This window comes from Girardinichthys multiradiatus, chromosome 4 (assembly GCF_021462225.1).
Source record: "Girardinichthys multiradiatus isolate DD_20200921_A chromosome 4, DD_fGirMul_XY1, whole genome shotgun sequence".
In the NCBI taxonomy this organism is placed as follows: Eukaryota; Metazoa; Chordata; class Actinopteri; order Cyprinodontiformes; family Goodeidae; genus Girardinichthys; species Girardinichthys multiradiatus.
In genome coordinates, this window is record NC_061797.1 from 22,140,825 (window position 1) to 22,155,588 (window position 14,764).

At 40.8% G+C, this 14,764-nt stretch overlaps 2 protein-coding genes across 6 annotated transcripts; both read right to left on the bottom strand.

The window, feature by feature from the left end:
• Nucleotides 1-1,123: 1,123 nt before the first annotated feature.
• Nucleotides 1,124-5,272, bottom strand: mettl21e (methyltransferase like 21e). 4 transcript variants are annotated; one of them, XM_047363485.1, is made up of 6 exons: nt 5,151-5,272; nt 4,979-5,050; nt 3,261-3,421; nt 2,154-2,271; nt 1,948-2,045; nt 1,124-1,641 (listed from the first exon to the last, which is right to left on the bottom strand). In XM_047363485.1, exons 2-6 carry the CDS (start codon nt 5,025-5,027, stop codon nt 1,315-1,317), a joined length of 753 nt encoding a protein of 250 aa, XP_047219441.1. In that variant the 5' UTR covers nt 5,028-5,050; nt 5,151-5,272; the 3' UTR covers nt 1,124-1,314. The 4 variants fall into 4 exon arrangements, with proteins under 4 accessions (XP_047219441.1, XP_047219440.1, XP_047219439.1 ...); XM_047363484.1 differs by having other exon boundaries at nt 4,976-5,050; XM_047363483.1 differs by having other exon boundaries at nt 4,979-5,269.
• A 445-nt stretch (nt 5,273-5,717) lies between these two features.
• ercc5 (excision repair cross-complementation group 5) lies at nt 5,718-14,753 on the bottom strand. Of its 2 annotated transcripts, XM_047362706.1 has the most exons (16): nt 14,643-14,753; nt 14,427-14,573; nt 14,117-14,302; nt 13,913-14,028; nt 13,672-13,773; nt 13,392-13,455; nt 12,067-12,210; nt 11,772-11,982; nt 10,753-11,643; nt 10,403-10,680; nt 9,801-9,920; nt 9,015-9,228; nt 8,629-8,773; nt 8,321-8,521; nt 7,328-7,412; nt 5,718-6,302 (listed from the first exon to the last, which is right to left on the bottom strand). In XM_047362706.1, exons 2-16 carry the CDS (start codon nt 14,508-14,510, stop codon nt 5,805-5,807), a joined length of 3,339 nt encoding a protein of 1,112 aa, XP_047218662.1. In that variant the 5' UTR covers nt 14,511-14,573; nt 14,643-14,753; the 3' UTR covers nt 5,718-5,804. The 2 variants fall into 2 exon arrangements, with proteins under 2 accessions (XP_047218662.1, XP_047218663.1); XM_047362707.1 differs by having other exon boundaries at nt 14,117-14,292; nt 14,423-14,660.
• Between the last annotated feature and the right edge of the window lie 11 nt (nt 14,754-14,764).

Sequence of the window (14,764 nt, forward strand, 5' to 3'; positions counted from 1 at the left end):
AACAGGTCACATTTATGGTGGCTGGCTCTAACTTACGCTTTCCAATATAATTAAACTAACTGGTGAGTTTCCAAAATATGGAAGAAACTGTGCTCAGCACTGGTGTTCAAGTTACTGAAGCAGCATGTATAATACCAAATAAAGGGGTGATATGGGTGTGCCATTTAATTTGACCTCCTAAAAGTGCTGAGCTGAAAAACAACATCAGCAACAAGACTTGATGATTTTACCTTAAAATGAATGTATGTCTCTCGAAGTTGTTGCATCTTCACAAGTCGGATTATCAGTTCAGTTCATCTATATAGTGGCAATTCACAAAAACTGTCATCTCAAGTCACTTTCTAAAACAAACAGATCCAACTTAGATACCAACATGTAGGATAAGAATAGTCCAATCAGATGCATTACAGTTTATCAAAATTTGTTTATAATGCCAGTTTTTAAAACGCTAACTCCCTAAAGAAATGGGCATTGAGTGATCTTAAGTGTGCACAGAACGTTCAATATGTTTCATTCATTTAGGGAGAACCCAGAACAACATCTAAAGCACAGCAGGCCAGTGTCTCCTCAGCCAAGGTCAGTGTTCATGATAGGAAAGAGACTGGGCTAAAAGGGAATCTAAGGGACAATTACAAACCAAAATGATTGCTGAGCAAAAACAACAAAAGGCCCCTCTCATTTAATAAAAAAAAACATATTCAAAAAATACTCTTTGGACACAGCATTTCAGAAAAATGTAGTCACACCTTTAGTCAAACATAGTGGTGGTAATGTGATCGTCTGGGGCTGCTTTGCTGCTTTAGAACCCAGAAAAGTTGCATTAACTGATTTAATGGAACAATGACTTCTGCTCCCTAAAAGAAAACCCTGAAGGAGAATCTTGGGCCATCAGTTTGACCTTTACACAGCAGGAAAATGACCGGAAGCACACCAGCAAACCCGCCCTTAAATGAATTAACTAGATTATCTGCCATTTATAGTACAAACATAAACATGCTGCATGCACTGTAAAGGGAATCAGTCATGAAATAACCAACGCAGAGACTCAAGCCTAACCAAGTCTTAACTTTTTTAAGCGACAAAAAACAGAATGAATTTGAAAAATAATACACAAAACAGCATACAGCATTGTAGTGTTTAATTGAAAAAGTAATTACAGAATTATGTCTAACATTCAAATAAAGTAATTTTCAATTAAAATAATGAAGTAGCATGACTGTGCATTTCTATATGTGTGCTGATAGCATTGTAAACAATGAATCAAAGGTGAGACACAACTTTATAGTAAACATTCAATGTTCTGGTTATTTGAGCTCATGCAGCGGCCTCTTTGTGGTCCTTGGTCCTCTTGTCCTTCCTCCAGGCTCGGTACAGTTTTATACTCAGGCTGGGCAGGTCATACAGCTCCTCAAGGTGGAAATGCTGCTGAAAGCGATCCACAAAGCTATTCTCCGGGTCCAGCCGGAAACGCATGGCCCAAAGTATCTGAGTGCCGTCCTGACAGAGGTAGTCAAAGGTGTCCATGAGCTCATTCAGATAAGGGTGCGCGTACACCACGTCTGCTGCCAGAATGTAGTCGAAATGATGTGTAGCGCAAGGGAAATGTTCAGCCACGTTTTGACCCCAGATGAGCTCCGTGACCTGGAGAGAGTCAATAAACCAGGTTGCTTTGTAAGATATGAAACCACTGATGGATTTCAAGCTTAAATGGCATCCTTTGGGTTGCTTTATGATTTCAATTTATTCGCACTAAAATATCACAGTGATTTCATAAATTTCAAAATAGATTTTGCACTTCAACATATCAAGAAAACATTTCTAATTTGAAAACCACAGTAATCAGTAACTTAATGGCATTTTACATACATGTTTTTGTTCTGAAGCTAGTAAATTAAACATGTATTAGACAACTTAATTATACCATGACTGTAATAATTAAGCACAAACCACAGGGATGTATTTGCATCTGCCCTTGGTGTTGCATGTCACATTGTACTGGAGGTTTCCCAGCACATCTGGCAGGTCTGTGGACGTTACTTTAGCACCTGAAAGACAGTAAAAAGTGTCAGAGAGAATAAAATACAAAGTAAACTAAAGGGCAAACTAAACGTATGATCATATCCATGCAAAGCACAGGATATTTATTTGAGTACCTAACAGACTGGATACAATGGTGACAAGCCCAGTTCCGGCTCCCAGTTCAATCACATTTTTATGTGCCAGGTTGAATTTGTCTTGGTTCGTCTCCAGGAAATGGCCCAGCACCATTGCCTGTTGGAGAACAATAAACTTATGGTTGAACGGCAGGGCTCATTGCTAAGAATAAAGCCATGTGAAATTAAATGACAACCTACGACAGTCTGTGTTTTTAAACCTCAGACATTAAATTTGTTGTGCTCCTGGCTGATGAACACCATGGTAAGGTTGGAGGCCTTCAGAAAGAAGGTTGTAGCAGGCTGTTGTTACTATTGACATGAAAGGCTGTGGGATTTCTTTATGGGAGGTGTTCAAGTAAAAGCAAATATGAAGATCAGGCTAAAGTTTGCTAGAGAGAATGAAGATAAAGTCCCGCACCTTCTGCCCTAACTTGATACTTGGTGTGGGATTGCTTCTGTCTTGGTAAAGGAGCAGCCAATTAGAAGAAAATAGGCCATGGGGAGAAAGAACCCTTTTAAAATAAAAGTTGGCTTTATGAAATGAAAGCTGGCTTTAAAAAAAATGACATTTTTAAATAAAAAACTGCTGGAATTACATAAAAATAGCCTCAACAATAATTTCAAATATTAGGTAAAAATTGTATATGAAAATTCTTTTATATCACAAAGCTGATTTTAAAAGTAAAATGAAATATAATTCATAATAATGAGCTAAACATGCAAGAAATCCCTCAAACAACTCACAGGTGAAAGTGAGGAGTGGAGCAAACTTTCCTCAGACTGATGTCAAGAGCTGGTAGATGGCTAAAAGTGTCTCACTAAAGTTATTTCAACCAAAGAGGGCAAGACTACCCATTAGAGGGGAAGGGTGTACTTACTGTTTTTCAGAATACACATTCTTATTGAATATCTTTTGTTTAACAAAAAAACATTTTTTTTTTTGTAATAACCTTTAACTAAATCACTTTCTTTTCCAGAAATAAATAACAGATATAAATAACAGATTAGACATCAATGTGTGAACTTTTCTTTTGGAAAAATTGAATGTTTGATGACGTGCCCTGATTTGCTTTTACTGTACAGAGGATAAGGACTTGAGCGCACCGAGGGCCAGAGTACAGCTCCGTAGAGGTCTGTGGATTCTTTGATCCGTATCTCCACATCAGAGAAGATGTATCCCTCCCACGTCTCAGGACTGATGGCTGATGGGTGGAACCGCCGAGACGTGATGGCTTTGGCCAGCTCTGCATCCACAGCAACATCACCTTTGGCATTTACAAAGATATGTCAATCAGCCATCGTCTATACTGCTTCCTCCATAGTGGGTCGCGGGGAAGCTGGTGCCTATCTCCAGCAGTCTACGGGCGAGAGTCTACGGGTACACCCTGGACAGGTCGCCTGTCTATCGCATGGCAACACAGACACACAGGACAAACAACCACGCACACATTCATTCACACCTAAGGGCAATTTAGATAGATCAATAAACCTAACAGTCATGTTTTTGGACTGTGGGAGGAAGGCGGAGTACCCGGAGAGAACTCACGCATGCACGGGGGAGAACATGCAAACTTCATGCACAAAGAGCCCCGGCTGGAAATCCAACCCAGGACCTTCTTGTTGCAAGGCAACAGTGCTACCAACTGCGCCACCGTGCAGCCCTACAAAGAAAAGTCTCTTCATTAAATTATTATAGTCAAACCATAATGATAATCACATTAGCGATGACTGAATTTTACTTGTTGGTAAGCCACTTTTATTATTTTTACAAATCATGTAGATTTTCTGTAAAGTAATCTTTCTACTCTTAGGAATAACACATTTTAACATAAAAACGTTCATTTAAGTGTCCAACAAAGACCTTTTGCGCACATCAAATGTGCTGAGTCATGAAGTTTTTTTGGATCAAACTGTGTAACATCCTGTTCAGACTTTCAAAGCTCTTTGCCACTTCCTGCAAGTTAAGATGTTCTACTCTTGTGTTGAAGTATACAGTAGCTTGCAATGGTATTGATACCATATCTATTAATACATTTAATATTTTCAACATTTTGTCACGTTAAAACCACTCAATTCAAGGCTGTTAGATGCACTGGATTTTATTTAGGGGAATCAGACTAAATGGCACCAATGCATGACACACTTTTCAGATTTTTGTTTGCATCACTGTTGTAATAAAACAAAATCTGAAAAAAAGTTCAAAGGACACTGATATATTTAGATGTATTTGAGTGATGGCAGAGCAAAATGTAAACATTCTACCTTGATTTAATGCACAAAAAGCTTGACAGGTCAAAACCTGAGGATCGCCATGGATGTCCTAAACTACTAAAGTAGCAACAGCATGCTAAATACTATTGGTGATGACAATTAAAAGATAAACAAAAGTACTACAACCCTTAATTAAAAAAAATCACAGCCATGTAGTTTTTCTTTGCCTTTTCTATAATAGGTAACAATTGATTCTTTGCTCTGTGAATCACACAAAGGCTTGTAATCTCCCCCCCCCCCAGCCCGCTGCATTGGCTGTATGACAGCATCCAACCCACAATTTCAGTTATGCAGCGCTGGTTTAGATAAAAGGTCAGGAAAGCCCACTGCGACAATGCCAAACTTGGGGAATGTTCACAGGCTTAAAGCTTTGCTTGTTTTTTACTTCTTAATGGAAGATTGCAGAAAATCCCAGCTTCAGCACAACTGTGCGTCCAGAAAGGACTGTTCATACTTGAATTTATATGCTGCTTAAAGGTATAGCACTAAGTAGGGCTGTATAGAGTATAAATAAATGAAAGGTTCTGAGTAAAAGTGCAAATTCTTACCACCTTGTTTGGTGCTGGAGTCCTCTGTTACTTTGGGCTGCCGAGCGTCCATGTCTGAAGGAGAAAAAGCGTGACCTAAACAGGACATGTTACTATGTATGAGCCAAATGCAGTATGTGCCTTGAGGTCATAGGTGAATCTCTTGAAAATATGGGTCACAGTGGATGCTGATCACCTCTATGGTTTTAGGTTACACACAAAGACAGTGTTTAAAAAGTTCTCGTCCAGCATTCCTAGCCTCAGATCCTGCCCACATTTCCAGCTCTCTCCGGTCAAACTCAAAGCCTCGTCTAAAGCAGAAATCTGACCGACAACAGCAGCTGCTCTGCTGTTGATGGACGGGAAATGAAGGGGGAGGGGTGTTGCTGAGTTTTAATTACAGGAGAATGAGTAAAATATATTTTTTTAAAGTATATTTTCTCCCTGATTCTTACATTAGAGATGCAGCTAATGGTTATTTGTTTTTACTTAAAAGTCGATATTTTGGTTTATACAAGCGTTTATTTACATAAAAAGACGTGGCTGATCAGTGTAAATGAGGGGAGGATGAGGATACATCAAGGAATTCAATACTTTAGACTTGTACCTTTTTTAGTGTTGACATAGCAGAGAAAGAAATGTGGCACATAGCTGGGGAAAAAAATACAAACATTCAATGGAAACTAACATTGTTTTCATACTGATATCTTCTCAGTAGCCTTAATGTTTATAAAAAAAGACATATTGCATATTACAAAAAAGACTCAGTTCATCATTTATTTTCAGAAATTCCAGCTGGTTTCACATTTAATATCACAAGTTTGGGCACATTTATGTAAAGTTGAGTTTCTTAAAGCTTCTTTCCTCTTCCTCTCGAGCGTTTTCCTCCGCGGCCTCGTCTGTTGCCCTCGAACACAGATCGGGCGGTAACCATCTCAACATCCCTGCCTTCGTCGCTGTCCTCACCAGAGCTGCTGCTGCTACTGTTCCTCCTGACCTTCTGAGGTAGTTTTTCTGTAGATTGATGACCAATTGTTGCCGTGAAGGATCCCTGCCCTGTACGGCAGACATCTCTGAGGGATGTAACAGTAGAATCAGCGTCCGACTCTGAAACTAGGAAACCTCCACCTGTCCCTGGGCGCTCATCTTCTTTCTGTTCATCTGTGTTCTTTAGATTTACTTTCCTGGATTTGGATGGGGAAGGTGTTTCATCTTCGCTACTTTCACTCTCCCCTGCGTCCCTCTCCTTTCTCTTCAGGCATGTGACGGCTCGGCGGAGTCGCTGACTGCGGATTGCCTGCTTTTCCTGTTGCTCCAAGCGGAAGAATGAGTCTATTCGGAGCTGAGTCTACAATAAAAACAGTGACAGAAAATAGCAGGAGTGTCTGTTTTGGTGAATTCCAAGCACTAACTTCAGCATACATTAAAAATATTTAGGAATTTAAATGCCAGTTTAATGTTTCTGTGTTTTTTTCCTTTAGCACAACATGAGAAGTAGATTTTTTTCCCTCGTTTGGCTTTTTATCCGAGTCCAGGAGCAACATTGATTCTGCATAGTTTCATATTTTTGTGCAAAGATTTTTTTCCCACACAACATGTCCACATTTACAGTACGCGAAAACATATATTTAACTAGCGGAAAACAATGAAACACTTTGGGGATTTTAAAACAGGTGAATGGGAAAAAATGTAAAAACAGAAAACAAATCAAAAGTGTAACAGTGTTTCTGAACCCTGGTCCTCAGGGCCCACTGTCCTGCATATTTTAGATGTGTCTCTGCTCCAGCACACCTGATTCAAATGATTGCATGATCTCCTCAGCATGCCATCTACTGCTGGAGAAACATGTTTAATAAAAATAATAAAATACATTTTAAATGGTAATTAATGGCCTACAAGAACCTGTAGGGACACAGATTGCTCTATTTTATTTAAAATGCAAAAGCACAGCCAAAGTTATGCAAAAAGAAAATAAAAAAAAGAAAAATGTCAAGTTTAAATAACTTAATAATCACCACAGTAAATTTGTCATTTTCAGCTTTTGGCTCTTTTTTTTTCCCATTCTTGGCAGTTTGATTTTCCAGCTACTACAACTATGTTTAGCCTTGCAAATAGAAAAGCTTCTCATTAGCAAAATGCCTACAACTCCTTCATGGATCCCGCTTTACCAGAGAAACAGGAACGGTTAACTAATTAGTTACTTATTCAGCTTTTATCCAACTTTGTTCAAACCCTAAGCACAACTTAATCATCAGTTTTAGAAAATAGTAGCGAACGTTTTGGTTTCATATCATATCAGCAGCATTAGCTATATTGTGGCACCAATCTAATATGGAGGTAACCCCATCGGAGTTGGAAAGGTGCCTCAGTTACCTGCTGGGTGTTGATCTGTTTAATCACAGGTTGGAGAGTCTCCTCCGTCTTTCTGGTGCTCCAACCAAAACGACTCAGGCAGAATGTAAGGAAGTGGTCAAGAACATTTTTACGTTTATAAAAACACAAGGAGGCACAGAATACATCGAGATGTAATAGGTGTGATTTGGTTTTAGGGCCATACTGGTAACTATGGTTAAATCATGCCAACCGACTATGATAAATGACAGAGATAATTTGAAACATGGAAAATGAATAAATAAATTGGATCATTAATTAATTAAATAATTATGTCAGTCAGTCATTTTCTACCGCTTATTCCATAGTGGGTCGCGGGGGAGCTGGTGCCTATCTCCAGCAGTCTATGGGCGAGAGGCGGGGTACACCCTGGACAGGTCGCCAGTCCATCGCAGGGCAACACACAAACAACCATGCACACACTCATTCATACACCTAAGGGCAATTTAGAGTTACCAATTAACCTAACAGGCATGTCTTTGGACTGTGGGAGGAAGCCGGAGTACCCGGTGAGAACCCACGCATGCACAGGGAGAACATGCAAACTCCATGCAGAAAGACCCCCGGCCGGGAATCGAACCCAGGACCTTCTTGCTGCAAGGCAACAGTGCTACCAACTGCGCCACCGTGCAGCCCATAATTATGTTTACAAGCAATTTAAATGAGATTCCTTAAATGAATGTGCTGTTATGGCGCCCGGTGTTGTAGTAGCAGTAGAGCACATGACCCGTATACGGAGGCCTCAGACCTCAGCGCAGCCATCCTGGGTTCTAGTCCCGACCCAAGAGACCTGTGCTGCATGTCCTCCTCCTCTCCCCAACCCTCGTCCTTTCTGCCTACTTTGAAAAAAAATAACATGAATAAAGGCCACTAGTGCCACCAAAAAGCAAAAAACACAATGAGGTGGTAGCTTATCAAACAAATGTTTGGGTCTAACTTCATTACAAAACCATTGCACAAACATAGGAAGGATATTCTTTGATCATGTCAAGTTGTGGGCGCCCCCAGCTGAAGGAGGTTTCTGACTGATCAACAGCGGGCTGGAGGTAAGCCTGAGCCACCGCAGGGTTGGGGAAGCCAGGCTGAAGTTTCAGTTCCCTCAATTTCTTCTTCACCTTCGTATCTCTGGGATCATCTGTCAGACGCTTTTTCTCCTGAGCCTCAGACCACCAATTACTGCAGGGACAAAAAAAAAAGGTAGACAATAATTACTCCTTTATTTAAAAAAAAAAGAATCAAAAAGTGGTAGGTGTACAGTGCTGTGTGGAATAGAAAAAACAAACCTTAGCTGTGTTAGTGGCTCCAGGCCTGGCCCTGGAAACTCATTCAGTATCTCCATGCCGGTCACATATCCGACCCCTGGAACGCCCTCTGTGTAGTCACTACCAAGCAGGTAAGCCAGATTGATCATTTTTGTCCTGTCCAGACCTGGCAAAGAAAGACAACATTACACTTCATCAGGGGGAGGATGAGAGAGAAAAAATAAGGTGACCAAAAACAAATTTAATAACTTAAACCTTTACTGACAGCCTAGTTTTCTTTACCAAAACAGACACCTTTCTCCAATATGTTTAATATTAGCTGTTTTTTTCCACTATGTTGTTTTACCACTATTGTAGCACTGGAGGCACTTGCCAAGAAACGAGATAACATGGCTGCAGCCACTGACCTAACTGGCTGTGGAGATCACTATACTGGTAGTGCTCAACATATTTGCTCTGGCTGAAGAAGTTCTTGTAAACGTGTCGGCCTCCGAACAGCCACACATCCGAGTCATCTGTGATGGTCCCGTGTGTCTGGTCGGTGCGGTCCAACGCTGCACACTGAGCCTCGGCCTCCATTGGAGCCACCAAGAACGGCACGCCGAACAGCCGCAGCAGCTCCTGGATTTAAAAGTACACAGCAGGGTGACACTATAATTACAACACTTAGTTTCTATTTCAATGGTCATCTGATACCTCAATGTCACCAATGCTATTTACCCATAACTTTCAGAGTGTGCTTTTAAGATTCCAGCTGTTTTTTACTCCAGGGAGCGTATTAATGTTTCTGTAGTCATGAGAGAAATCCCTTCGCTGTTAGTGGCTCATTATCAAATCAGCTGAACGGATTAATAAAGATCAGCCGATCTGACGGGCGTACACCAGTGATGATTTTATGATACAGAAAATACAGACAGGGTTTGATCATAAATACAGATATGAGTCTGCAGCTACGTAGACCAAGCAGGAGTAAAATCACACCAACGAATCCAAGTCAAGCTGTGGATTTTGCAGAAAGCAGCACAGTGATATATAACCCCCCTTCCTGATCGACTGATTGTAAACCATCAGATGTCTGCTCGGCATCAGAGAAAATACATACATGTTTTTTAACAAACGTGTGAAGTCAGATTGATTGAGGAATTTTTGCTCTTGTTTAGATTAGATCTGATTAAACAGCTCGTTTGCTTTACCTGGCTTTCCAGGTACATCTGCCCCGTGACTGTGTTAGCCATTCGCTCCTGCTGCTGTTTCTGCTCCCTTAGGTTGCTCTGCTCCAGCTGCAGGGAGCTCTCCAGAGCCTCCAGCTCATCCTGGACCAAAGAAAAAAAAAAAGGTTACTACAAACATATGGCACTGCACATGCTAATCTGCAGAACAGTTTCAGCTGGCTAGTTTAAATCCATTTCTTCTTTGACTTTAACTTTAAAGTTCTAATTGAAAGCAAGGTAACATTTAGATATAGCTACTTTTTCAGAGATGGGTTTGGGCTTTTTAGTTTTAAGGGATGATGTTGAAGTCATTTAAAAGAAAAAAGGTAAAATATTTAAATTTTAAATAAAAAGAGATTCAAATGTCCCACCTCCTTCTTGTCAACTGTGGACTACACTCCAGTGGTAAATATAATCTTAAGGGATTTATTAACAAATTAACGCTTCAACTAACAGCAGGTTAGTTACAATTAGAAATATCTAATGTGATAGAAGAATCCTGTTTTCAAAACCCTCAATGTTCTAGGTTTACATGAGGTAAAGAAAAGCGTATCTATCTTCTAGTCTGATGGGGAGAAACAAACCATGTCGAGTTGTTCCCACTCATTATTTGCTGCTGTTGGTTTGGATTTTGTGTCCATCCCGTCCTTCACCTCTTCCTCCTGATTTTTACTGCCTGTTTTCTCCTCCTCCTTGTCTGAAACCAGAGCTGGATTATCAGGAACCTCTGTCCAACGTTCCTCTGACTCTTCTTCCTTTTTTGACTCATCTTTCTGGACCTCTTCTAAAATCTTTTTTCCTCCTGCTGGATCACCTGCATCCCCCTGTTTAAACTCTTCTTCAGAAACCTCAATGAAGCTCTCTGTGAAAAACAAACATTTTAAATTAAACTGACAAAACAAACAGCTGGGCCTAAAATTTATTCTAACTTTACCTTCTGAATCACTTCCCTCGCTGTTCTCTGTCTTCACGTCATCTCCGTTGGTTTCCCCCAGACTTTCAGTGAGTGTATCCCTCCTCTTATCTAAGAGTCCAGCCTCAGTCTCTGTGCTGGGCGGTCTCCCACATGGAAGTGAAGGAAGGCTGATGAATAACTCCTGATTGGATGCAGAAACGTGTGGCTTGGGCTCGGATTCTCTCGCCTCCAGCTCTTTTTGTATCTCTGCGTCCCTTACGCTGCCCTCCTCTGACTCCATCCCTGTTTTGGGACTTTGCTGAAGTCCCGCAGACCGAAAAGCTCTATTTCTCTGTCCTATCACTTCCTCCAACTCATCTTCAGAGCTACTGCCAAGCAAACTGTCCTCGATGTGTAAACCACTTTGGTGTGTGGCGTTTTGACTAAAGTCCGACTTTTTCTCAGGTGAAGGCTGCGTCTCCTCCTCAGAGCTGCTGATCACCACTCGTCCCACAGGACGCTGGAGATTTGTCTGCAGTTTGAACGGTGAGCCACTCGCCTCGCCCTCCTCCTCAGTTAATGCTTGTTGGATTGCAAGGAGTGTACGTGGAGATACTTTTCCATACTTCGTATCTAGATCAACCTTCTCTTCATCTGAGCTGTCACTCATAGCAGCCTGGATTGCCTTGAGTGTTCGAGGTGAGGGTGGAGATGTGTCCTGTCGAGATGGTTTTGACACAGATGGGTTGGAAGCTTCTGAGCAGGTAGCTGGTACTTCCTCTTTCGCTTCTTCTTGTTCTTCTTCAGTGATGGGTCGCCAAAGAGGCTCTGGTTTGTCAGTTTTCCTTTTTCTGCATGTGGACTGGGAGCTCCCAGACCAGGGTGCAGACCCAGGTTGGCTCTCTGAGGTAGCTTCATTTTTTTTGGAGCCTATATGTGTAGAAAGTAAAGAGTTGATTTATACATGTATTCAAAGAGAGATAAGTACTATAATTACGTCTAACTAAATCTAAAGCTGGACAGGGAACCTCTAAAAATCGACAGCTTTACAGCCTCACCTTTTATGAGTATATAGTGCGAGTGGTCTTCTGAAACCAGCCGGTTTGACTCCACGCTGCGATACTGCTGATCTCCATCCTGCTGGCCGAGGTGAGGAGCGCTGCCAGCGCTGCGCTGGCTCATCTCCTTCTCAACTCCCTCCAGACGCTGGTTCAGCCGGTTCCTCTGCAGCAGGCCGGACAGCTGGTACTGAGAAAAGTCTCCCGAACGCTAGGAGAGGAGAGGGGTGGAAAAAAGGCAGTTAGAGCTGATAAGAGGAGTGCAGAGTGGAGCACGTGTGAGGCCTAAATGTACCTCAGGAGGTTTGTTAAACATGGTGCGACGTCTTTTGCAGAAGTCTTTCATCTCTTTGAGTATCTCGTGTTTCATCTCAGGAGGCAGGCTGGCAAAGTTCTCCGAGTTAATGTCCACGGAGTTGGGGTCCTCGTACAGTTCTTCCTGAAATAAAACGAGCAATCTGGATTTAAAAAGAGGTTAAGGCAAAAAAAGTATCGACGGAAATGTTAGGAATTAAATATATTTTGGAGATGGCATACAAATTAGAAAGAAAATGCAGCCAATGTACATTTTGGAGTAATTTTTCATGGTACCTTCAGTAAAATCTAAAAAAAAAACAAAAAAAAAACAAGAAATTAAATCGAAAGGCTCTTTATTATCTAGTCTCTTACAAACACCCTTACATGGATTTAATCAATCCACTCTCTTAGCACTTAATCAATGCTAAGAAAGTGTTTATGTCGAATCATTGACAAAAGGTAACAATGTGAATAATTATTCTGTATTTTGTTTAAAAACTAAATATATAAGATGAGAAAACATTATGAATAAAACAATAATCAAATTATTTGGGCGACTAGTTTATAAATATTTTGATAAAAAGTAATTTTTTTAATGGATTACACAACCGTGTAAGTATTGTTTTATCTCTTTCAGAACCTTTATAAACATGCCGTTGCTGCTCAAATTAGCAACTTATTTTCAAAAACTATAAACCTTGATGTGTTTATGGTTATTTTATTAAGCTTAATTAATTTCCAAGTGTTATGATTCTCTTATTTACATCTTGGTATCCCAAATCTTTCTGAAACAAAACCATAAATAAATAATGAACAAAATTATTATTTTCTCCTCTCCACCTCTCGATTTATGCATGATTTGCAATTATTGCTCCCGTTAACTTTGTCCTCCATCTACGTTTATTTCTATTCCATAGAAAGTACTCCTGGCTCAATGCTTCTGGGTTTATTGCTGCCATTGCCTCTCTGTACTGACTGATTTTAATTCCCATAAAAGGTATTTCTTTACAAGTGCTTCTTTATATTTTATATCAGTACTTAGCCAGTAACAATAGATCTTAGATATATGTGTTTTTAGCAATTGCCATTTTATATCAGCTTTATTTGACAGTATTGTGATGTAATTAGAATGAAAATAGACTGTTGGGTTTAACTATATGATTGTATTTGGACTGAAATGAATTGGATCCATTTGAAATAAGCTGAACTTTTTTGCCCTGCAAAGTGCCTTGGGATGATATTTGTTGTCATGTGTCGTTTTAGAAATGAACTGAATGAAATTGAAATGATTTTATTCAAAAAGCTTAACATATTTATTTTCACCTGGTACGTTTGGAAGCTGTCTACTATTTCCTCTCTCTCTTCCCCCTCCTCATCCTCTTCTGAGCTGCAAGAAGACAACAAAACAAACGGATCTTTGTTGAAGGTAAAAAATACACATTCCTATCTGACCCAAAGTACACATTTATGATCCTTACATAACAATGCACTATGTGTTGGTCAATAACATGAAATCCCAACGGAATACTTACACAAAATGTGAAAAATTTCAAGATGTAATGAATACTGTAACTAGTTAGCAGTAACACCTCCTGGATCTGACCTGCTTCTTTCCTTCTCCTCTGCAGGTGGAAGGGCGGGCAGGACATATATGTCGTCCACTTCATTTCTCCTCACGTTGGAGAGGCTGGGTAGAGGGTCCTTACTGTGGCAAGATAGAGATGTGGAGTATTTCAGAGAAATTATGTTAAGACCCAAACAATATAGCACATACTTGCAGTATGTACAGAGTGAAAACTGTTCATTCTCACCACCTCTCCATCACACTCCTCACTGATGCTCACCTATGGTGTCCAATGGCAGCTTTGATAGCTTGTCTCTTCAGGAATGTCTTCAAAAGTTTCTCATTGGTCTGTTTGGACTGACTGGTCAGCTCCTCTTTCCTCTGCCTCCTCAGAGCCTGCAATAGAAGAGGCCGTGTTTGTACACTGAGAGTATAGTCGGGTTATTATTACACCCTTACTAGCAATCATCTGTATAGGTCTCACCAGGGTCCGCTTCTTCAGCATAGGAGCATCTCCATCAAACACAAACACTGGCCTAATGCGGAAGAAGAGCAGCTTACAGACGCGGTTGAACAGAGTGAGGAGGTGGGCGTTTTGGACGCTGTTGCCTTCACGGTCCCTCACCCCCTTCACTGCCTGGTTCAGCCATATACTGATATCTGAGGGGGGCTGGTTAAGGTTGTTGTAAGGACTCAATGTCAGTGGGAATCAATTTCTGCATTTCATGGATGAAGAAGGAGCATCGTAACAGCCAGAAACAATAAACAGGTCAAACCAATGTTAGGATACCAACAGCGAGAATCTTTCCTTCCAGTGTCTCAGGGTTGATGGGTTTCCCTGTGCTCTCCAGGAGTCTCCAAAGTCCATGCACTCCCATGATAACAACTCAAAACGCACACCCAATACAAGACTAGTCCAGTGTGTTTACTTACCAGGACTTCTGCAAATAAAACAGTGGAATAAGACAAAGAAATTGTACCAAGGTGCTTTTTTTGTAGCATTACTTAACTCCGTACTGCAACCCAAACAAGGCTCGAAGGTTCCGTCGCGATTCAGCAACGCAGGGGTGTGGATGCCCTCATATTCTTCAGGCGAGCTGCAACTGCGCCGCCTTTTTTTCTAAAAATAAGG

Bases quoted from the DNA above. Each gene is read 5' to 3' on its own strand.
- mettl21e (XM_047363481.1), bottom strand. From the start codon at position 5,063: ATGTCCTGTTTAGGTCACGCTTTTTCTCCTTCAGACATGGACGCTCGG. The intron at 2,272-3,260 runs GTGCGCTCAAGT...GTTCTCCAACAG, and splicing joins GAGCTGTACTCTGGCCCTCG to GCAATGGTGCTGGGCCATTT. The intron at 2,046-2,153 runs GTACTCAAATAA...ACTGTCTTTCAG, and splicing joins CATTGTATCCAGTCTGTTAG to GTGCTAAAGTAACGTCCACA.
- ercc5 (XM_047362706.1), bottom strand. From the start codon at position 14,510: ATGGGAGTGCATGGACTTTGGAGACTCCTGGAGAGCACAGGGAAACCC. The intron at 13,774-13,912 runs GTGAGCATCAGT...ATCTTGCCACAG, and splicing joins GCTGCCATTGGACACCATAG to TAAGGACCCTCTACCCAGCC. The intron at 7,413-8,320 runs ATATCCTTCCTA...CCACTTCCTTAC, and splicing joins CAACTTGACATGATCAAAGA to ATTCTGCCTGAGTCGTTTTG.